Source organism: Perca flavescens, chromosome 16 (assembly GCF_004354835.1).
Source record: "Perca flavescens isolate YP-PL-M2 chromosome 16, PFLA_1.0, whole genome shotgun sequence".
NCBI classification, from domain to species: Eukaryota; Metazoa; Chordata; class Actinopteri; order Perciformes; family Percidae; genus Perca; species Perca flavescens.
Genome location: NC_041346.1, coordinates 5,467,081 through 5,490,614, shown reverse-complemented (window position 1 = coordinate 5,490,614; position 23,534 = coordinate 5,467,081). Strand labels below are relative to the sequence as shown.

At 40.0% G+C, this 23,534-nt stretch overlaps 1 protein-coding gene across 1 annotated transcript; it reads left to right on the top strand.

The window, feature by feature from the left end:
• Positions 1-4: 4 nt before the first annotated feature.
• ccni (cyclin I) lies at positions 5-21,317 on the top strand. Its single transcript, XM_028601791.1, has 10 exons — positions 5-241; positions 1,748-1,904; positions 10,156-10,290; positions 11,910-11,984; positions 13,377-13,517; positions 13,803-13,931; positions 14,127-14,228; positions 17,828-17,993; positions 18,947-19,176; positions 19,489-21,317. The coding sequence occupies exons 2-10, from the start codon at positions 1,791-1,793 to the stop codon at positions 19,729-19,731; spliced, it is 1,335 nt and encodes a 444-aa protein (XP_028457592.1). The 5' UTR covers positions 5-241; positions 1,748-1,790; the 3' UTR covers positions 19,732-21,317.
• Positions 21,318-23,534: the final 2,217 nt, after the last annotated feature.

Below are 23,534 nucleotides of genomic sequence, written 5' to 3'. Positions count from 1 at the left end.
GAGCCTCTGTCCTCCTCTCTTCCCCCAGCCAGCCCCCTCCTCGGAAGTAGACGTATCCGTCTATATTCCGTTCTTTTATTTTTATATTTTTGTAACCCCTTTTCCCCACCACGTAGCACCATGGACGCCAAGATGGACGATTAAACCGAAGAACGGGTCCACGATTTCACCCCTATATTTATCCTTGAATTGAGTGGACCGGATGAAATCCCACTGTGGTTTTCTCCGCTGCGCAGGGGAGGTGAGGCTTGGAGGCTCCGTCTACTTACTGGGTCGGAGTCAGCCATTTAAATGGCCCTGTATTGTATAGTTAGCATAGTCGTCGTCGCAAACGCGCTCCAACTTTTTTTTTAAATAACACAATTTGAGGGTACCAGCCAACGATTTCAACATTTATTTGTTAGACACGGACGAATTTGTGCGCGATGTCACGTCAGTTAGCGAGTTGAGAGAGACTAGCTCCATTCCAGGAAATAGTCGCATTCAGAGTGATAATGGAAGAAAACGCTTGGTAACGATAATGCACCTGCTTCAAAAAGCCTGGTGATTTCCAAAATAGTGGGCCGTCTCTGAGGAGGTTCAAGGTAGTTCCCGACAAAACGAGAAGTATCTTGAACTTATTTCACGTTATTACACTTTCTACGGTGACTGATAGTTGCCTTTTTAAGATTCCTTTTATTGTCATTCAGCAAAACACATAAATGTAAAGCATGAACGAAATTACGACATGGCTCATTTTAAAAACACAGATAAAACAGGGTAATAAATAGAGCTCTATATGGTCTTTTATTTAACGTTAACTTATTCGAAGTCAAAAGTTTGTTTCTGTGAGTAACTTAACGTTACTAACGTTACGTTTTTGAGTTAACTGAAGGGATACTGTTACACAATATTGAGCATCTTCAATGCTCTGAAAAACAAACATGCTTTCCTTTGAGAATGTCATCAGCTTTGCTTGCTCCGTTTGTTCCGTTATTAACAGCATAGGAAAAAGGGATTTGTCCTAAACTAAATTATATTTATTATTTTTCATGCTTTGCTCTTGGGATGAGAGATGTTGATACATTTCATTTATCCTGTCATTTTATATCCCAGTATGAAATATATCTTGATAGAATACATTTTCTGGGGAATCTATTGTTAATCATTGATGGTTAAAATAGTCCAAAATGTCTGGTTTCGGTTAGTCTAAATTAAACACACCTGGCAAATCAAAGAACTTCATAACATTGGCTCAAAAATAATTATAATAATATCATAATCCAACATTGCTGTAAAGCAGCCATGCTTATGGATTTGTAACATTACGACCCCAATACACTCAGAGATATTAAAGCGATAGTCATTACAGTATAACAATGACCTCTGATAGTTTATATCATCACACAGAATATGGTCATATTGCCCACACCTACTTTGCTCCATTTGCTTGCTTCTTGTTAATTACTGAGTCAATTTATCTACTCAGACCTCTAAAAAAAATCAATTGGAGAGGGATAAGTTACTTTGTGGCTAGCTGGGCACAACTTGTTAACATAATGCAACTTTGACCAGGGGCTACAAGTAAATATCAGTGGTCTCAAGCCAAAGAGGTTGGGAACCAAATTGCTATTGATCACAACTTCAGCTAAGCCTAAGTAAATATTGTCCATGTTCACACCTCTATCTGTTCTTAATCCGTTTAAGTATAAATCAAGCTGGTAGAGTTCAAATATGTGATGTTCTGATTTGCTGTGTTGCTGTGCAGGTAGCTGTATCCAGTGGGGAGGTAGGCTTAACCAGGGGAAAGAATGAAGTTCTTCGAACCCTGGGGACGCCAGAGGCTGTCTTTTCTTCTGGAAAAGGCCGCCTCTAGGGAAGCCAAGATGTGGAAGGTCTATGTGCCAAAGAAACCCTCCTCACAGGTGAGGATTTACCTCTGGATGCCTCCGTTCATTAACTAATGCACTGACAAAATACATCTCAACATTGACAAAAAAATTATTTAGGAGCCACGGCATGGGCCAATGATTCTGCCGTTGAATAGCTGCATCTGTACTGTTTGACTGAAGCAGCAGTCTCATAAGTTTTTCCCAAGATAACAACTTTAACACTCCATAACTGACTTCTTTAGTAGTTTGGTCCATGTTTCTCTATATGATGTGCTGTCACAGCGAATTGTTTCCAGCAGCTGAAATAGTCTGAAATCAAAAAGGTTTCAGTGATCAAACCAAACTGCCTTGACATAGCTGTCTGTTTGGAATCAGCATGGCAGTCATTTAAACAGAACGGCCTTGTCCCAGAGTTTAGACATCTAGCTATGAAAAGCTGTTTAGCTTTTGCAAAGTTTTTAATAACTGTACTTGAAGCAACTCATGTCAACATGGACAAAATCATGAATGTACTAATTCGCTTTTTTGATGATGACCTGGCCAAAGTAACAACACAACTTCTAGAAAGAAACTCTTAATTTAACATATGGTTGGAGGAAGTAAAAATTGATACAAAACTTTTTACTTCTTAAAAATTACGACTTTTATTATTGTGTAGTGTAAGAAGGACTTTAACTTTTTTGCCAGTCAAATTAACTTTAAATTAACATCAAGTAAGATTTACTTAGTCAAACCCGTCTTTCTGGGTCAAGGTTGAGCAGCTAGAATACAGCATCATAAAAAGTGGAACTGGTAGGGTTAATCAACTAATAATTTCAGTGGTAAATTCCAGTTTGCTTTGTTTTATGAATTAATAAAAACTTTAGAAAATGATTGACACAAATAAATTTGTTTTAGAAAACGGGTTACCCAGTTTCACTAAACTGGCAGCTTTTCTTATCATTTAAAAAAAAAGAAAATACGACTTAAATATTTTTTCTAAATAAGTGTTGTTCCGATACCAGTAATGGAAATACCTCCGATACTGTCTAAAATGCTGGAATCGCAGAGCACGCAAGTCTATGCTCCGATACCACCTCATTTTGTGAGTTTTTGATTTTATAAAACTGTTACTACATATACCTGGCAATGTTTCATAAAATAAACGCACAGCATCAATAAAAGCAATGATTTATTGAGAACTAATAATCATTCTTCCGCCAAGCAATTTAGTTTTTCAGTGATATTTAGCCGAATGGTTGCCAAGCAACACCAAGACGCAGTGAAAAGCATGCCGGCTACTTTACAAATCCATGGCAACATTGAGCCAATCAAGTTCAACCCCATGGGCTCTCTAGTATACCTAACATTAGGAGAAAGAAAGAAAGAAAGAAGTTCTCATTATGTTGCAGTTAGCCTACATTATAACCATGTGTATCTTCCATCAGCAACTATTATGCTCACTTTCCCCTAGCTGTTGTCACTTGCCAGTGATATCATTTTGTTACAGTGTTGCCCGGTTACTAGCTGAGTAACCAAGCTACACTGTGACAAAAATGATATCGCTGGCAGTTGTTAACATAGTAAAGAATAGTCAGCATAATAGGCTACAAATACATGCAAGAAAGCTAAAGTTACATCGTTAACTTCGCTTACCATAGATTGTTGGTCCGCTATGGATGGAGATAAAAGGCTAATGGATTGGGCAGCAGCAACGACAGGTATTTCTCCAACGAAGCAATATGTACCGTAAGCTCTCTTTGTTTTGTTTTCATCGGTATCTTTGTGGTTTTTGTGTGCTTTCATTATTTGACAGAGTTCCATACTTCTGACAGTTCATGTCCTGGTGGACAAATTGACAAAGTAACGCTTAAATTATGATGCAGTCACAGTTTGTTTATAGAGCATTTTACAACGGTTTCTAAAACTGCTCAGCCAATCCCAATCAAGAACTGGACTGAACTATCCATTTAAAAAACATGTAAGCAGCAATGTATAAGAAACACAGTGAGTCACTGAGCAAAGAAACCACTGACGCAAATGTTTTGTTTCATCACATCCACCATCACCAGACTCAGCTGGTCCCGCCTAGTTTCCACGTTTCAAGAGACATCCTCAAACTAACACAAAATGTTCTGTTTCATCACGCCCTCAGTAGGGCTGAACGATTTTGGAAAATAATCTAATTGCGATTTTTTTTTTTTCTTCCAAATATTGCGATTTAATATGGAATTATTTTTTAAGCTCTTTGTCTTCTGTATTATTCCACAAAGACAAGCAATAAATCATTGTATAGTATGAACAACACAAGATTAGATAGATTAAACAAACTGTTCTTTCCTGGAGGCCAGGCCTGTATGTGGTGATGATGAAATTAGGTGATGCATGAATTTATATGAATGACCTCTTTTATTTAATTCAATCACAGTAGTATATTGAGCACGGACCAAGCCTGGTGTAAACATCCATATGTATATCCTGAAATAAAAAAATCATTTTTGCTGAAAGCATAAGCTGTGAAAGTTTGTCATCACAAGACTGGTTAATGATAATGTTGATGATGGTGGTTTGTGCTTTAATTAGCTTTCTTTACTTTTTTCACTCATGTTTTAACTCCTCAGGCATCTGTGTCCAGTATGTGCTTTATTTTTTCTCCTTTGCTATTCTGTTTCTACATGTGACACTATTGCAGCTACCTGCACTTTGTTTCCATATTCACAGCTGATCTAAAGCTGTAGCTATTCAAATTAGCGTAAATGGAATTAGCATAGGGGTAATCTTTGACTGTTAATCCAGATCTGCTGCTGCTGAGTCACTGCAGCACGTTTATGTCTCTGCCAGTATAATCTGGCCAACGCAACACAATCAACTTCCTGTTGCTCTTTTGTTGTCTGGTTTTGTATCCGTGTGCAGCCAGAGTAGCTAAGCTTGAGAGTTAAAGCCCAGCCGGCTTCCAAATATATTGTTGATGAATTATGACCTGTATGTCTGCACCATAGACCATGTTTATGCACACAGTAATTCTGATAAACTGACAGATGCAAACCACTTGCATCTGTCTGTTTATGACAAGTGTTGCCTGCATTATCAGAGTTTGAGTTTGTTCCGGGACTACTGTACTAGTTATGGACTGTCCACAACAAACCACCCCCACTACTTTGTATTATCACATCCGTGGCTGTATGTCTTGGACACTCAGGGAAAGAGAGAGGAAGAGCTGTCAAATGTACATGACCTGGTTGTGAGTTGGATTACCTGGTGTGGGAGGCTGCCTGGCAAACCAGGTAAACCCAAACATGTTGTTAGGGTAAACAAGGAAATTCTCGCTTAGGCCCATGTTTGCAAAATCTCTACAAGAGGTTGAGGACATGGAATCCGATTTGGCCATGTTCAAAGCATTCATTGTGGAGGTAGCTGCCCTGATTTGTGGCCAGAAGGTTGTTAATGCCTGTCGTGGCAGCAACCAAACAAGCTGCTAACCCTAGCAGTTGAGTAGGCCAGTGCCAATAGCAGAGTTTCAGCACCGGTGCCAAAACAATACTTTGATACCTTACTTTTGAGAAGTAAGCAGGTTTTTCTAAGAAAAAAAAACATATGTAAGTATAAGCAGGCAGTCTAAAATGGGCAAAATTGTGATTCAGGAGGTATCTAATTAAAGCTTTAGTGCGTTGAATGTCAAAAAGTAACAGCGTGTATCTCTTTTTAGCATCTCACATCACACTTACAGTCACTATGACCACTACTACGTTCAGAAACATTGTGCCAAAATATGAACAATAACGTCGCTGTCAACGGGCTTATCTGCTAATGTTAGCTACCGACCGTTACCTTGAAACCATCCAGCAAATAGACGGTACCATAGGGTCCCGTTACCTGAAACAGTGATTTAACGTCACCGCTCATTTTACTCACAGTTGTTCACTTAGCTAAAATGCTAAGTGAACATTACTAGCTACTTTTTTCATGTTGGTTTTGAGCGGTATGCACCCCCACCTGGAAAACGGTTTTATAACAGTAATGTTAATACAACACATCGGAGGAATACAGCGTCTCCTGCAGCGGGGAGGCAGAGGCAGAGGGACCGCAGTGTTCGCTAACGTTAGCTTTCTTGTCTCATCTGGGGTCTGATAAATTGAAATCAAATTCAGTGTCCACAATGCTATTTTCCAATAAAATGTAGCTGTCATATTTCACAGGACCCGCGTGAGTGTGGATTTCATGTCGCTGTTTGTCACTTTGCCTAAGATTGAGCGAAGTAGTACTCGCCCTGTTATTTGGTTGCCCTGACTTCGCGAGTGATGACATCCTGTCATTGTTCCAGTTGCTCACCCTAAAGGGGAGAGAGAGAGCGGATGACAAGGAGGAATTTTTAGATTATATAATTTGTATATGTTTTCAAAAGAAAAGTATGTAAAACCTTAAGCCTTGGTTCAACATGGTCTTGCTGTGTGGCCAGAAAATTGACACCATCATGACCAGCCAAATCCTGGTCATTTTTACCTGCTGTCTGACATGGATCTAGCTATCATATGGAGGTCTGTGTTTTTGTAAAACATCCTTGAAGCAGCTCTCAGATTCTCTCAAAAAGTAATGACTTCACCTTGGGCTTTAGGAAATTGTGATTGTATTTTGTTTTACACTTTTTTTTCATGTTTTAGAGACAAACATTTAGGCTAATCTAATAAGAAAATGTACAGCCGATTAATCAATAATGAAGGCCTACTATCTGCATGGCTAAATACCACCAGGGGCAAGCACGACAATATGTTTTATGTGATATACTTAAACTGACTTTTCAAAAGTAGCTGTCACGGCAGTGTTTTTTTTTTTTTTTTTCTCGGGTGCTTTTGAAAGCTTATATTTTACATTTTCATGTATTTTTGAGGCAAATATGTAATAATATCATATTGATTTTGGTTACAACATCCAGCCCTATTGCATACAGAGTGATGTAACCTCCATAATATTTTTTGTTATTTGCTGTCCTTATCAAAGGTTTATGCAACAACGTACATGGTACAATCTGTTCAAGAATTAAGGAGACCACAGTTTTATGACTGAGAAGTTGCTGCAGTACAATAGGGTTATTTTACTACAATAAGTAAACCTGCATTGTTTTGTGAGTCTATATCTGTTCCAGAATTATTTTTTTTCAAACTTTCAAAAACTTAGCTGATTGTATTTGCAACCTGACCTAAACCCAGGTCAGATAGGACATGTTGACCCCTTCAGACCAACATCAGAGGTCCCTGCTTCAGTTTAAAAACCCAGCTTAACATGCTAGGTATGCAAACTAAAATGTTGTACATGTCATAAAACCCTCTTCATACAGTATAATTGTTTCCATTGGATAGATGTAACCTGTCAGATGATTACAAATGGAATTCCTGGAATGTTTTGGGTCAGGTTTTGTCTGTCTGTTAAGCTGGTTTAGAAATATGCTGTTCTTTTAGTGGAAGTATGTCAGTCACAAAGGCTTTACTAATGATTCAAAACTAAGTGAGTCAGTTAAGTCCTGTTTGTCCCTTTAGTGGAAACCAGGTATAGTTTTGCCCTAAAATAGCATTGCTGTCTGAAAGAGAAGCTCCTCAAGACTCAGGGCCCCTTTGTTTGTTTCCTCCTATCTTTGTCGAGAAATGGTTTCACTTGTATAAAAGGACCAGTTTGTAGGATTTAGCGGGATTCATGGTAGAAAACAAACAGACAGCAGATACAGTGGTGTGAAAAAGTGTTTGCCCCCTTCCTCATTTCCTGTTCCTTTGCATGTTTGTCACACTTAAGTGTTTCGGAACATCAAACCAATTTAAACAATAGTCAAGGACAACACAAGTAAACACAAAATGCAATTTGTAAATGAAGGTGTTTATCATTAAAGGAGAAAAAAAATCCAAACCATCATGGCCCTGTGTGAAAAAGTGATTGCCCCCTAAACCTAATAACTGGTTGGGCCACCCTTAGCAGCAACAACTGCAACCAAGCGTTTGCGATAACGTGCAATGAGGCTTTACAGCGTCCTGGAGGAATTTTGGCCCACTCATCTTTGCAGAATTGTCCTAATTCAGTTACATTAGAGGGTTTTCGAGCATGAGCGCCTTTTTAAGGTCATACCACAACATCTCAATAGGATTCAGGTCAGGACTTTGGCTAGGCCACTCCAAAGTCTTCATTTTGTTTTTCTTCAGCCATTCGGTGGTGGACTTGCTGGTGTGTTTAGGATCATTGTCCTGCTGCAGAACCCAAGTTCGTTTCAGCTTGAGTACACGAACAGATGGTCGGACATTCTCCTTCAGGATCTCTTGGTAGACAGCAGAATTCATAGTTCCTTTTATCACGGCAAGTCTTCCAGGTCCTGAAGCAGCAAAACAGCCCCAGACCATCACACTGCCACCACCATATTTTACAGTTGGTATAATGTTCTTTTTATGAAATGCAGTGTTCCTTCTCGCCAGATATACTTGGACACACACCTTCCAAAGAGTTCCACTTTTGTCTCATCGGTCCACAGAATGTTGTCCCAAAAGTCTTGGGGATCATCAAGATGTGTTCTGGAGAAATTGAGGCGAGCTTTGATGTTCTTTTTGCTCAGCAGTGGTTTTCTCCTTGGAACTCTGCCATGCAGGCCATTTTTGCCCAGTCTTTTCCTGATGGTGGAGGCATGAGCGCTGACCTTAACTGAGGCAAGTGAGGCCTGCAGTTCTTTGGACGTTGTTGTGGGGTCTTTTGTGACCTCTTGGATGAGTCGTCGCTGCGCTCTTGGGGTAATTTTGGGCGGCCGGCCACTCCTGGGAAGGTTCACCACTGTTCCATGTCTTCGCCATTTGTGGATAATGGCTCTCACTGTGGTTCGCTGGATTCCCAAAGCTTTGGAAATGGCTTTATAACCCTTTCCAGACTGATAGATCTCAATTACTTTCTTTCTCAATTGTTCCTGAATTTCTTTGGGTCTCGGCATGATGTGTAGCTTTTAAGGATCTTCTGGTGGACCTTACTGTGTCAAGCAGCTCCTATTTAAGTGATGCCTTGATTGTGAACAGGTGTGGCAATAATCAGGCCTGGGTGTGGCTAGAGAAATTGAACTCAGGTGTGGACAACCACAGTTATAGTATGTTTTAACAAGGGGGGCAATCACTTTTTCACACAGGGCCATGATGGTTTGGATTTTTTTTCTCCTTTAATAATAAACACCTTCATTTACAAATTGCATTTTGTGTTTACTTGTGTTGTCCTTGACTTTTGTTTAAATTGGTTTGATGTTCCGAAACACTTAAGTGTGACACACATGCAAAGGAACAGGAAATGAGGAAGGGGGCAAACACTTTTTCACACCACTGTAACTTAACGGAAGTTGAAGTTAACTTGCTCAGCCAGCGGCAAAAGTCCTTAAACTGATTGATGGACCTTATCTCCAGTCTCCCGTCTCAAAAATTTAATTTTGATGTTTCATAGACTAAACAAATAATCAGCAAATTAATTAAACTGTTTTAACAGACTTGCTGATTTAGGCCCTAAAGAAGAAAAAAAACAAATTTTCTCTCATAAGCTTAATTTGTTGTCTTGACAAACTAAGTTTCTAAACAAAACATTTTGTCTTGTGTCATTCTGTGTCCTTGCTTATTTTTTCACAGAAAAACAAAGCTTAAATATTAAGATCACAAAATACCAAAGATGGATTGTGATTATCAAAGGCATCAATGTAAATTGTCTCCAATTATCACCTTTCACACTTTCAAAGTAATAAATAAAGTAGGCATTTTGGAGACTATCTGCTCCAGTGTAGTAATATTAGGCTTTATGTATGGCGTCATATGCTGTATGTCATATGTCACGATTACATGCTTACTGGCAGATTATATTATTTCATACACATAGGTATTACCTGCCACTTGACAATATAAGTCTTTGTGCACCAATTCAACAACCAATAGTTGTACAGGCAGCTGCAAACATGAAACAAAATATAGGGAGAGGCAAATAATGGAACCTGTGTGTATAAAACTAAAGGGCACATCCCAACAAAGGATTGTATACGTTTCTCTCATCCATTGTGTTGTTGGGATATGTTGATATGAACATGTTTTATTGCGTTAGCGACATATGATATCTGACGCCATACATATGTCGCTATGATGCCGTCATAACGAGTATGAAGAAGGATGAATGAATGAATGAAGTATGAGGAAGTATTTTGTGGTCCTCATTAGTAAACGTGGACAAGAAAAAGTGTATCAGTGGTCAGTACAAACATCCTAAACGCCTAGCTTGATGAGGCTGTTGATGTTGTAGTTAACCTTGTTGTTTGTTGTAGGATATAGACATTACCCCTGCCCAGCGGGATGAGGTCGTGCGCTGGTTGACAGAGCTCCACGGCAGGCTGCAGCTGTACCCGGAGACCCTGGTTTTAGCTGTTAACATCCTGGACCGCTTCCTTGCTTCCATCAAGGTAAATTGATACCACCAGTTTTACTTCAATACAGATTTTGCTGTGAGTGTTAGCATATAAGTGGAGTTGCTTTTTTTAATTGATTGATAATGAAACGGGTAAACTGCCAAAATGACAGTTTTACATTTTTTTTTAAGGTGCATTCTTTCAAACCCCTTTTTCTCTCTGAAATTTTGTGCATAACAATGAATTACATACCGTATACCGTGATAGAGGATTTTAACCACATCGCCCACCCCAAGATGCATCCGTGTCAACGTAATTATTATAGACACCGTTTTATTGTTACTATTTGTAATAAGATTTTTTTTTTTCTTTTAAACGTATTTTAATCGAGCAGTTTGGTTGTGGTGGTAGTTAAAAGCTCTTCAAGCTTAACATCTGAAAACAAACAAAAGGAAAACAAAACCCCTTGGTCTAGACCTTATGTTGGGAGGGAGTTTGGTTAAATATTGTGGATCAGTGGGAGGTTCTTGATAGCTCGGTCTTTGTTTACCACTGTCGAACTATGATGACAAGTCTTTTGTTATAGCTGACAGTTTGCATTTACACAGGAAGAGGAAGTGTCAGTTCTGAATGTCCTGTCCCTCAGGTCAGGACAGATGTCCCACATGTTCCAGTAGAGAGCAGACTTCTTCCTTATGCTTACTGCCCTCAGTCTAGTACAAAAATGCTGATTCATGTTTTAGATAGTAGTGTTGTAGGCATTATTAATAACCAGTGGTGTCAAACTGGATATTGATGTTCTAAACCATAATTCAGTAATTGTTTCGCTGCCCATATGCAGTTTACAGTGAAAACAGTGGTGTACTGATGTACCAGTGTTACACCTAAACCAAGACGTCACCAAGACCAAGGCAGGGCGAGACCGAGTCAAGACCAAGACTGCAAATCCCACAATGCGGAAAATGCTAACCAAAAGCACTCCTCAAATTGATCTGAAAGATCCACATTCCCATAAGAAAACAAATTAAGATTCTTCTTCATTCACCTCTTTTTATTGTATCATGAGAAATGCCTTGATAAAATAATCAAAAAGGCAGTTGTGGTCTTGAAATAAAATCCAGTACTCTTTATCTGAGACCGAGACAAGTAAAAATGCTGTCTGTTCCAAGACGACCATTCTTGAGACCAAGACTGATCTTGAGTACTATAACGCTGTGATGTACCACTAACATTTTTTACTTATTTTTAAAACTATGAGTTTGATTGATTTCAGACAGACTGACGCAAAGGCACGAAATGAAATGAAAAGTGAAATGACAGATGTTGCAGGCCAACTTTATCAGCTGTAGCTAGCTAGCAAAAGTTAGTTCCATTAGTTGGTTGGATCTCTGTCTCTACTTGACTTTTCTAATGTTCCCCACTGCATGTTAAAATGCCTGCTGTGAAAAAAAGCTCTCTATAATCCCTAGTTTGTACATAGCCACATGAGAAGAGGTCTAGGTGAAATAAGTTAAAACACCTGTGTGGGTGTACAGGACATTTAAGAGAAGTTCAACACAAAACAAAAATAATTATTAATCAAAATCACAATCTTTGCTGTCTTCCAACATACTTCAGCAAATAACTATAAACATGTTATTGATTTACTGATTGATGGGAATGTTTGTCTTCAGGCCCGTCCAAAGTACCTGCGCTGCATCGCTATCACCTGCTTCTTCCTGGCTGCTAAGACCTGCGAGGAGGATGAGGTGAACACACACACACACACACACACACACACACACACACACACACACACAATCGGGCAACACACACTGAGGTGCAACCAAAAACTATTCAAATATAATGGATCTTTACATCAGAGATCCCACCAGCCAAAATCGGACCAGAGGCTTAAAGTGGGGGGCAATGGCCCCTTCCCTAAATCCTACCCACCTAATTCCGGCGCCCTTGCTAAAACCATACTCCTTTTCGAACTTTGCCTACATTTTGCTTTCAACCACACACGTGTAAAATTTTGTGAATGCATCTTGAACGATTGTGATGTTAGTGTGGTGAGAAAATCTCTCCACAGACGGACATAAACGGCTGGCAAGGTACTCAAAACCGCCTCTTTGGTAGCTCCCGCTGCAGGTGTCCCCGATATTCACATTTTGTTACTTGCATGAGTTTTATCCCGGGATCATTTTGTGATCATTTGTATCTACTTGCATTACTCGCGCTGGTGTAGAGCTAAAGGCACCAATGTTTCTTTCCTTCGTCAAAATGGCCAGAAAAACTCCACTATTGCTTTGTACCTGTTGTGGAAGTTCCAGATATGTCAAATAAATGTCTCATCTGGATTAATAACATTATCTGGAGGAGCAAAAACCATGTGAATTAGACTACTAGTGCTACTTGAGGTCCAAATTTTGCCGTGATTTAATTGTAATAAACCGATAAAAATTAAACCGAAATAACTACATCATGATGACGATTTGTAAAAAGTCTGAATTCATACTTCATCAGATCTAACTGCAAGCAAAAGCAAACAGATTTTTAAATGGTTGTTTTCTGAATGAAGTCCAGATCGATCAGGGCTATCAACACAACAGACACTTAATTTCAGAACTTACAGGGTAGGCCTACTTCCTCACTTACTGTTCCCCAAGAAAGCTCCCCTTTTCATCAAGTCTCTGTACAAATATGAGGTACTATAGAGCTATGGGTTCCCACAGATGGCTACAATATTTTATTCCTCCCATTTCTGATTCAGCGACGTTGGGACAGCAAGAGGATTTAAACACTGATCGGCTTTCCACACAGCATCACACGTGCATTCGCATCTGTGCATAAACTTGTATGTAATCACGCTGCCGCAAAAAGCCTTGGTGTGAACATGCCTTAACGGGGCCTGCCCACTGCACACGACCTGACTGGCAACAAAATTCGCAGTCATTTAAAATGTATGGGAAGTAACTAAATTCTTTGCACAAAGCATGCTAGGATACCTGTCGAGCGGACCGAGCTGGTGGTGCGACATGGAGTGATATTGAAAGTGTGTGTGTGTGTGTGTGTGTGTGTGTGTGTGTGTGTGTGTGTGTGTGTGTGTGTGTGTGTGTGTGTGTGTGTGTGTGTGTGTGTGTGTGTGTGTGTGTCAGCGTGTGCCCTCCCTGAAAGACATGGCTGCCTCCAGCAGCTGTGGCTGTTCTCCATCAGAGATCCTGAGGATGGAGAGGATCATCCTGGACAAACTGAACTGGGATCTGCACACCGCCACAGCGCTGGACTTCCTGCACATCGTACGTCTGTCCCTCTTCATGTGATGTTTTAATAAATTAATACAAATCCGGTTCCTACCATCTGCAGATGTTAAACAGCACTCAACATTTCACCCCCTAGTGCCATCTGTCATGGAGCCATTATCATAACAACATTAAATACTGTATAATGTAAAATAAATAATGGAACAAAACATTATTTACTTCTTAAATGTACTTGATTTACATGAACCTAAATTCTTTCCCAGCCAGCAAGACTTGTAATGCTGATTATCTTTTGCTCCAACTCCTCCTTCTCTTCTATAGTTTCATGCGATGGTGCTGTCATGTCGTTCTGGGTTTTTGAACTCCATGTTAGGACTGAACCGCTCTCAGCACCTCACTCTGCTCACATGGCGACTCTACAACTGTCTGGCTGACCACACACTCATACAGGTTGAAACACACATACTCTCAGTTTAAATAGATATCTCTGCTCCTCTGTATTTATGTAACGCTGGTAAATCTAAGCATGTTCTGTTTTCGAACACAACACAGGGGGAAGTCACCCTCTGAGGCTCAGGTTTTCGTACATCTGGATTTGTCACGTGCCTCAACACTGAACACGTTTGTCCCTTATGTGCTCTGTAGCTCAGAGGATCCATGCTGGCCTTGGCCCTAATCACCCTGGAGCTGGAGACCTGCTGTCCTGACTGGCTGGCTCTTACCATTGACCTGCTGAGGAAGGCACAGGTATCAGACCGACTCGCTTCAGAATCAGAATAAGATTTATTGCCAAAGTAAGTTTTCACTTATAAGGAATTTGCCTTGGTGTTTGGTACGCACAGACATATTAAAGGTAAATAAACAATAAAGCAAAGTACTCCCAACAGTTGGGAACATAAATAAAGAATAGAAACATTACAATCACAAATAAGTAAAATGTAACTGTTTTAGAATTCGATAAGAAGACCAGCAAAAGTTCACCATAATAATAATAATTAGAGATGCACATGCACAGATTGACCGGCTGGTGACCGGAATTGGGCGATTTTCACGTGATCGGCGACCGGCTGGTCAGTCTGACATGTGCCGGTCAAATGCACTCGGGCGCCGCATGATTAACATCGTGCAACATCAGCACCACCCGTGCACATGTAGCTGCGGCGCACCGCTGCTCCATCAGCTGTTTATGAAGTCATAATTATACACGGCGCTGCAGCGCAGTCTGCTCTACTGATCTGATCACTCCCCTCTGAGGCTGAACAACTGGAACATGAAAAACGCACTCACGCGGGTCCCGTGAAATATGACCGCTACAGTTTATCGGAAAATAGCGTCGGGCACACTGACTTTGGTTGATCAGACCCCAGGTGAGACAAGAAGCTAACGTTAGCAAACGTATTCCTCCGACACGCTGTATTAACGTTACTATTTAAAAATGCTTCCCAGGTTAGTGGGGATGCATACTGCTCAAAACCAACATTAAAAACTTAGTAATCTTCCTTGAGCATTTAGTTTTGTTGCTAAACTGTTTAAAATGTAAATCATCTGTTTCAGGTAACGGCACCGTAGGGTACCGTCTATTTGCTGGATTGTTCCGAGGTAACCGTCTGTAGCAACGGTATTGTTCATATTTATGCACGACAAATAAAGCAAACTTGCTAAAAAGGAACTACACGCTGTTTTCAGGAAATGTTACGGTTGACGTTCAAACAGGCCTGTGTAGGTGTTTTGAGAAATATATTTATACTGCAAGGCTATATTTATTTTAGTTTTTTATTTGTTATTTATATATTATTGTATTGCCTTTCCCTGTTTTCCTACATACAGAAGTTTAGTTTGCTAAATATATCACAATTTTTTAGTTGGATATTGGATGTGAAAAGAAGGAAATTGTTCTTCCATAATATTGCACTTTAGATGTGTGTGAATTTTCCACACCAGGAGTAATTTATATAGTTCTATTTTATAGCTATCATTATCTGTTCAAAAAATGTTCAATGTAAAATGTTCTATTAAAGTAATGGTTTGGAGTAATTTCACCCTAGGGACCTTTGCACCATGACCTCGAGCCAAACACCCCCCTAGAAGCTTTTTTCACCTGGGTCTAACATTGGGAGAGTTAGCGTAGAGTAGCGTTATCAGCTGAATAGCTTAGTGCAGGGGCTAATGGACCCACTTTTGTATCTGGAAATAATACCAAACGCATCTCTAATAATAATAATAACAATAATAACAACTTATATTTACAAAGTGCCTCTCACGAAACCCAAGGACACTTTACAGAGTGGACAGTATATACTGTATAATATGTGCACTGGTTGTATTAGCCCAGGATGTTTCCCCATAGATTTTCAGACACTGTAAATCGGTGGATACATTTATTTATTTTAAGATTATGTTTTGGGCTTTTTATGGCCTTTACATTGACAGGATTGCTTGAAGACAGGAAAGGGGAGAGGGGGGGGACACAACATGCAGCAAAGGGCTGCTGGTCGTATTCGGACCCAGGCTGCTGTCAAGGACTCAGCCTACATGTGGCAGACACTACTGAGTGAGCTAGAAAAAAGGATAAAAAAATAAATAAAGGTTCTGCGTCACAAACCCCACGAAATCAGAATATGGTCCATTCGGTCTGATAACATCCGGCTCACTAATCTCTCACCTCACGGAACTAACTATTACCGACTATTACAGCGTGAAAATATTTTTTCTATAAAAAAAAGAACATTTTGCAGTACACCACGCTAAGAGTACACCAGTTTGGTGTGGGTTTGAACTGTTGGATAAGCTATCTGGCTGTAAATAGTGTGTGGGGGCTGCTTGTGTACTTGCTGCTATAGAGGCTAATGCAGTGCTATAGAGATGGAGAGGGCTGATGAATTAATGGCCCATCAGCGATAACAAAAGCATAGGACAGACGCTCTTGGATGACTTGGCAGTTATAGTATCCCTGAAAGGTTTAGCGGTGCCAGCGTTAAACCATTCCCTGTCCCCACTTTGGCAGTGAACAAGGGTTTCAATGTTGTAACTCACCCTGGATGTGATGCTATACAGCTGTCCTCACAGAAGATGATATGACATCACAGCCTCTGTGTACTCTGACTTTTATTAATAGGTTCAAGTTGTGGCCAATCAGAAGCTCTAAAATGTTCAGCGTGAATCATGTGACCAAAACAAACTAACAGAAGTGTTGATGGAAAAGCAGCCGAAACAAAGCTAACTTGTTGCTCCCCCTAACAATATTAGCTGCTCTGTTTTAACAATGTTATAACGTGCATGCAGGCTGAAATTCAATGGTGGTGTTTTGTCGGGATTAAGCTATGGCTAATGTATTCAGGGTAAAGTGCAATGGTAAAAAACTTTGGCCTTCACAGCTTTTTAATATGGTCAAAAGTCATTAAGTTGTGTTTACATGGTTGTCCTCAAGCTCATTGTCCCTGACTGTGTATAGCAAGGCAGTGAGTGTGTTGACCCTCAGGGTGGCACTGCTGTGAAGCAGTTCTTGTGCGTTAACCACACTTAGCAGGAGGAAACCGCAGTTTAACCTGCAGAGATTATCAGTCACACAGCATATTAGATTGCATGTAAATTTCAAGTTTAATAGGTGACCATCCACATGTTCAAGAAGATAGTTATGGGTTACTTTTGTTTTAGTTCATACCATGATCTGGGTGAATACTTATTTCTGATTTAATTCTGGTGTCCATAAAAAAGTGATATAGGACACCTACTAAAGGAGTTCCTGTGAAACTGACAGTTTACTGTTCTAAATGAAAGTACTACATTAAAAGAAAAGAAGCAAGTAACACTCTACATTAGGGGTGTCACGATACCAAAAATTCAGTAGTCTGTGCCAATACCAGTAAAATAATTTGATTTTGATACCACTGTAAAAAAAAAAAGATTTCTAAGATTCCATGTACTTTACCTTGAAAGGTAAAATATTTGAAAAATATCAAAATGTCATAACAAGACATACAAAACATGTGCAGTAGAGCATAGAACAACAAAATAAAGTGCAATTAATGGTCATAGTGCAACAATTATTGTCCCCAGACACATTCCAGACTTCCAGGCATCTTTTCAAAAGGTACTGTGCAAAAACAACAACAGTATTTCTAACAGTTGCATGACCAGAGACGTTACAAACCCCAGGTAAATATTGGAAATACATTTGAAAGATGGAGACCGCTTAGAGCCCAAAAGGATGCCGAGTTGGCTAATTTCCTCCTGAACACGTAGCTAGGCATTAGCTTCAGGCTAATTTATCTAATTTAGTCTTCATCTCGTTTATTCTGTGTTTGTCTCCTTTTTGTCCTTCTTTCCTCCTCTTCCCTCTCTCTTAGATCGACAGCTCTGAGTTGATTCGGAGTCGAGAGCTGGTGGCTCGTAGTCTGTCCACACTGAGATCTTCCCTGCCTCCAAACACTGTCTACATCTACCAACCCCTTCAGAGCCAAACCACCCTGCAGCCTCCAGACCAGGACCCCAATCTCCCCTGCTGCACACTGGGTAAAGGGGAACTCCACCAATTTTACACATCAAAGTCTGTTAACTGCAAAATGAAAAAGTTTGCAATCATTTCTAAAAAGCATCATACATCTTAGAATTACAATCCATGATATATCGTTAACGAGTGATGACATGCGGTGTCCTGTCACTGTTCCACTTGCTCCCCCTCAAAGGGGAGTGTAATTGAGTTTTTTTAAATATTGAATGAGCGGCGGCAATCACTCCTTTAGCGGCGGGCCAAATGTATAAAGCAGAAACACTACATAATGTGCAAAATAATAGTTTTTCTCGATTACTCTGTTTTTGTGATTGTTAGCTGAAATCGTAATCACGATTTAAAAAAATAAATAATAATAATAATTGCACAGCCCTAACATAAATCATACATTGGAAAGGTACAATGACTAATGAAAAGGTGCTGCCCATGGTCTGCCTGTGTGCTGGCATAACAATGTCTACTGACTCTAGTTTTGTGTATTTATATCTGCTTTGTTTTACGTTTCATGTTCGCTTACGTTACATTTATGTAACAACATGTTTTACAAACCGTAAACGGTAACCACAATTTGAACCTTTGGTTGTCAGGGAGAGAAGGTGCCCAGTTTCCCTTAAAAATCAAGCCTTTTCGCGAGTTGTTGAGTTATAAACCTTGTGAAACGCACACTCCCATACACATCAAATATGATAAGAATAGCTGATTTCAAGCCAGAAAACGCTTAACTCCATAATCACTGCTCTACCTGGTGGATAGTTAGACAATTGCAACTCATTTTCCACACAAGGTGCTTAGAGGGTGTGTTTTGAGTCGGCCCCGCAATTTCATTTCAGCCGAGGCCAGACCACAGTCCCACTGGAAACCAGTCATGGACCTGCCTGGGCCCCAGCACAGAGGCATGGGAAATTATAGATGGCTTCATCGGTATAAAAGTATTTCTGTAACTTTTTCTTTCCAGGGCTCATCACCTCCACCACTGAGTCTTCCAGGGACCATGCCCTCGTCACCGCCATCCCCGCCCAGCTACAGACACCTGCTGATGGGGAAGAGGAGAGCCAGCAGCCCTGGAGCACCATCTCCTCCATCAACAGCAGCATCCCAGTTCTGCTCTCTCCACCCAAACACCTCCGCCATCTTAACCACCTGCAGAAGGTCACACTGCGCTGCAAGGCATCCGCCAAGCGCAAGGTAACACTGTCTCTTTCTTTTAAAAATAAATAAATAAAAAAGCTTAATGTAGAGACTTGAGAATCAATTAAATTATTCAATCGACAGTAAATGAATTGACAGAGATTCTTATAATCGATTGTTTAATTAATTTGTTGCATTGCTGGTTCCAGTTTCTTAAATGTAAATATTTGCTTGTTTACTTAGTGACAGGTATTTTTCTCAAACGATTAACTGATTAGACATGAAAGTAATCGGGAGAGTGACTGGTAATGAAAATAATAGTTGCAACCCTAGACCTGATTCACAATATAAGTCTTTCTGTGTATTCAGGTGGATGAAATGGAGGTGGATGATTTCTACGATGCCATCAAACGCCTTTACAACGAAGACGTCACCACCTCCGCTGCTGTCCAGGAGGGGGCAACATCTTTGATGGGGGCGATAACAACAAGTGGAGGAGGAGGAGGAGGTGGTGGTGAAGGAGAAGGTCTGGGTGTCTGCAGCGTCCTGTTGTCCCGACAGGAAGGCAGCTCTTCCCCCTGTCCGCCACTGCAGCCAGTCAGTGCCTCCTAGAGACCAAACAGAAACCTGTTTACCAAAACCACCTTCACACTGACATCATCTTTCACTTTTAAATTAAACTCCTCAATTCAAAATAGTTAAAACTATTTTTAGTTTTTTGATCTGTGATATTTAGGCAGTTGTTTTGGCAACAGTGATGGGCAACTCCCTCAGCAATAGGCAACAATGAAAGAGAGATTTTATTCAGTGTTCCCATTTGCATAAGAAAGCAATGTAAAAGGCAGCTCCTTGTGAAATGTTGCCCATCAGAGTTGATGGAGAAAATACAGTAAAAGTACAGTAAAAGATGTTTGTGATACAGATAATTTCAGTGGTTAAGATGGTTTTGGTTACAGTGCAAAGGACCCCAGCGTGACCCCCCAGCTCTTCAGCTGTCCTGAGGTCAGTTGCCATCATCCCCTGCAATGGGAAAACAGAGCCCAAAAAAAATTTAAACATTCAAAAAAATAAAACACGTGCTGCTGCTACTATCTTATTAATTATATTTGTTGAGCACAAATACAATAATACAAAAGGTTTAAAAAAATTATAAATAGAAAAGTTACCTTAAAAAAAAACAACCTAGAATTGACTTCTCTACCCCCCCTGTCTCTCTCTGTCCTTTTGTGGAAGATTTCTGTCATGGTTTGTCAACTTATTATTGTTCTTCACATCTTAAACTCTTTTTCCATTTCATATATTCATGTTTTTATTCTGTCTTCTTCCCTTTCCTTCCTCGCTCTGCATGTTTTCATCTCTATAACTACTACTAGTCTACATAGTCTCAAATGTATGGATGATTATCTGTATTACTCACAGAGATAGAAAACCTTGTTTTTTATTTTTAAAGTGAAGTGCAGTCTGATTGTTAATAAGATGCTAATATAAATATCCCTCATATGAAGCCCCTCTGTTTTTCCCTCCCCTCAGCTTGTTGTGACGGCTTGACTGAATGAACGTTTCTCTGGTTGTTTTATTCACCCTCAAACTAAAAAAAAAAGTTTCTTTGAAGTTGCTGCTTAAATCTGGCTTTCTCATTTGATTGTCTTGACTGATACAACTGTTTGTTTTGGAGTCCATTGAGTGTGGCGACACCAAGAGATCTTGATTATTTCCTTATAACGTACATGCTCATATCTAAAACATGTAAAAGGTCTTGGTCAACGAGTTGCTATGACAATAGCCCTACAACAACATCCAGGCTTTACAAAATTTGTTGTCCTCATACGAAGAACAAGGCCCTGGTAAAAATCACTCTGCATGTGGTTTCTGTGTTTAAGCACCAAGAGGGATTTCAAGTTCTAGTTTATATATTCATATGTAATAAAACAACCTTGAGTTATTTAAAGCATTTAAATAAGCTAAGAGACCGATTTTTGAGTTGGTGTCTCAGCTTACGTAGGAGGCAAGTGACACTTTGATGTTAAAAAACAAAAAAAAACACAAACATGCTCTGTTTTTATCTCTTGAAGTTCTGTTTAATATATTTTTATTCCTGCAAAAAGCTCTGTTTATCCTGCTGTGGGAGCTGCTGGTGGCTTCTTCAGGTCCCTGAATGCACTGGGGCACCAATAAACGAAGAGATACAAGAATGAAAACGGAGTGTAATTTGTCTTCATTTTATTACACAAAAACATTCATGTTTTACATTGAGTTTACCCAGCAGAATACAATTTCAGTTCATGGATGAACATCACAATACAGGGAGGTGGTCAGTCACAACATACCAGTCAGTAGATGCAACAAAAACACTGCTACAATGGGATGATAATGTTCTCTGTCTGCTGGATGTGGGAGTACGCAGCTGTACCTAACAGTTTAGCTAGAACAACTTTACACCTTTTTAAAGGGTCAGTCAATCCAAATTACAAGAAAAATATCTGTATTCACCAGTGGTATCTATCCATGGAGACAGTTTTGGTTTAATTTTTCCAGGCTTTGAGATTTCTGCCTCTATGGGAATTTATGGAATGTAGTTTGTGATGCTTCTAGCATGAAAAATCTACAGCAATATCTCTTTACAGAAACAATATCCCTATTAAATCAGACCTTGCAACTTAAAGGGAAACTTCACCGATTAGCATAAAGCTTTGTATCAGTAGAACCCCGGTAGTATTTTTGAATGACCATGCTTCCCTCCCTCATGTCCCCCTGAGAGGGGAGATCTCTGTATTGAGGGTCTGGAAAAAAAAAACTAAGATGACGCAAAAAGACGATTTTTGCGTCATCTGAGGCTTTTGTGCCCAGAGGCAAAAGACTACTGTGTATTAGGAGCCACTTCCGCATAGCCCAAAGGGGGTTGGACTCATTGGTTGGACTGTCGGCTTTTTCCATAGATTGCCGAGGAAAAAAACGAGTGTCAGCCATCTTGAATCCTCGCTTAGCTTCTCAGCAGGAGCAGAAACTGTTCATCCCGACGGAAATTTTGGGACGCGAGCTTTTATTTTGAAAAGTAGACGGGACGGCATGATATGGGACGCTCCAGGCTGCAGCCATACAGTCTTGGAAATTTTAGAACAACAATTATGTGCATTCAAACTACCACACACGTGTACCACCGGGATACATTGGAACACATCGGAGAATAGGCAGGACACTTTATTACGGACGCAACACTCGACACACTATGCGAACTTTGCCTGCATGGAGACCAGCGGTGGTGCTCGATTCCTGTGGCCGGTAAAGTGACCTCATCAGTGGGGAGCGTTGAACAAGTGTGCCGGTGGAAAGCTAACGCTGTGCTGTGTTTTTGTTGTTGTGGAAATATTGCTGTGGACAATCAAGCCTGCTGTCACCGGGTAAGACTACTAGTGGAGGTGGGCTGTGTTACCCCGGACTGCCTGTTGCAGAAATAGGGTGATTTGTATCCAACTAACTGCTAACTGCTGGTGGAGTTTGTGACTGTAAAATGCCGACAATTCTAGCTACATCCCACGCAAATGTACGGCTGTGTTTATACTCGATGTTTATACCACAGCCCACCAAGAGCTAATGCTAGTAGCTATGTGTTAGCCTTCTTTTATTACATGGCTTGGTTGAATTATAATGTAGAGTGCGGTCTGTTATTTCTTGACAACATATTCCTAAGGACAACACACCGTTGCCATGCATAGCAGAGCGTTGCCATGGACACAGTTCGGTTCACTCTGGAGCTATCAATCAATCCGCTGAAAGAAGTCCGGATAATAATGTATCAGCTGTGGCCAAAAAAAGCATGTTTTAAATGTGTAACACCACTTGAGCCACGGTGAAACGTTTTTTTCGTGTATATGGTTGAAATGACAATAAAACACACTTGTTGAGTTGATCGTCTCACTGTCTGTCTGTAAAGGGCAGGCGTGGCTTGGGAGTGGCCTCATACAGCAGCAAAGCAAGTGCATTCTGGGATTTGGTGTCTTTCATCCATATGAGCCAAAAACACATTTTCTGTGCACCAATTTCAATTTTTTTCTTCACATTTCTACTACATAAGTGACCCAATTTAAAGATATATTCAGCTTTCCAGCAGTGAAATTTCCCTTTAAACTCGCAATCGCACTGTTTAAATCAAGGTCGAAATCTTTACTACCTAGTGGACAACCCTGTTAAGGATCTTTAAACTATGTGATGAAATTAGTGGCCGATTTATTATTCTTCCTCATTTATTGGCACCTAACTACTTCAACACCGTTCAACATAGAAACTTCATTAAAACCGCAACAACTTTTCGAAGGACATTATCATATTGTCTTTAAGTGTTTGTATTTTTTATACTATTTAACTTTTCTTTTTTTTTTTAATTCAACATTTCCCCCATTCAGAGTTAGTGAGATTTA

What these genes read in the sequence shown, in the direction of transcription:
- ccni (XM_028601791.1), top strand. Translation starts at nt 1,791, where the DNA reads ATGAAGTTCTTCGAACCCTGGGGACGCCAGAGGCTGTCTTTTCTTCTG. An exon ending in TCTCCCCTGCTGCACACTGG is followed by an intron (nt 17,994 to 18,946) that starts GTAAAGGGGAAC and finishes TTTTCTTTCCAG; the next exon opens with GGCTCATCACCTCCACCACT. An exon ending in AGGCATCCGCCAAGCGCAAG is followed by an intron (nt 19,177 to 19,488) that starts GTAACACTGTCT and finishes CTGTGTATTCAG; the next exon opens with GTGGATGAAATGGAGGTGGA.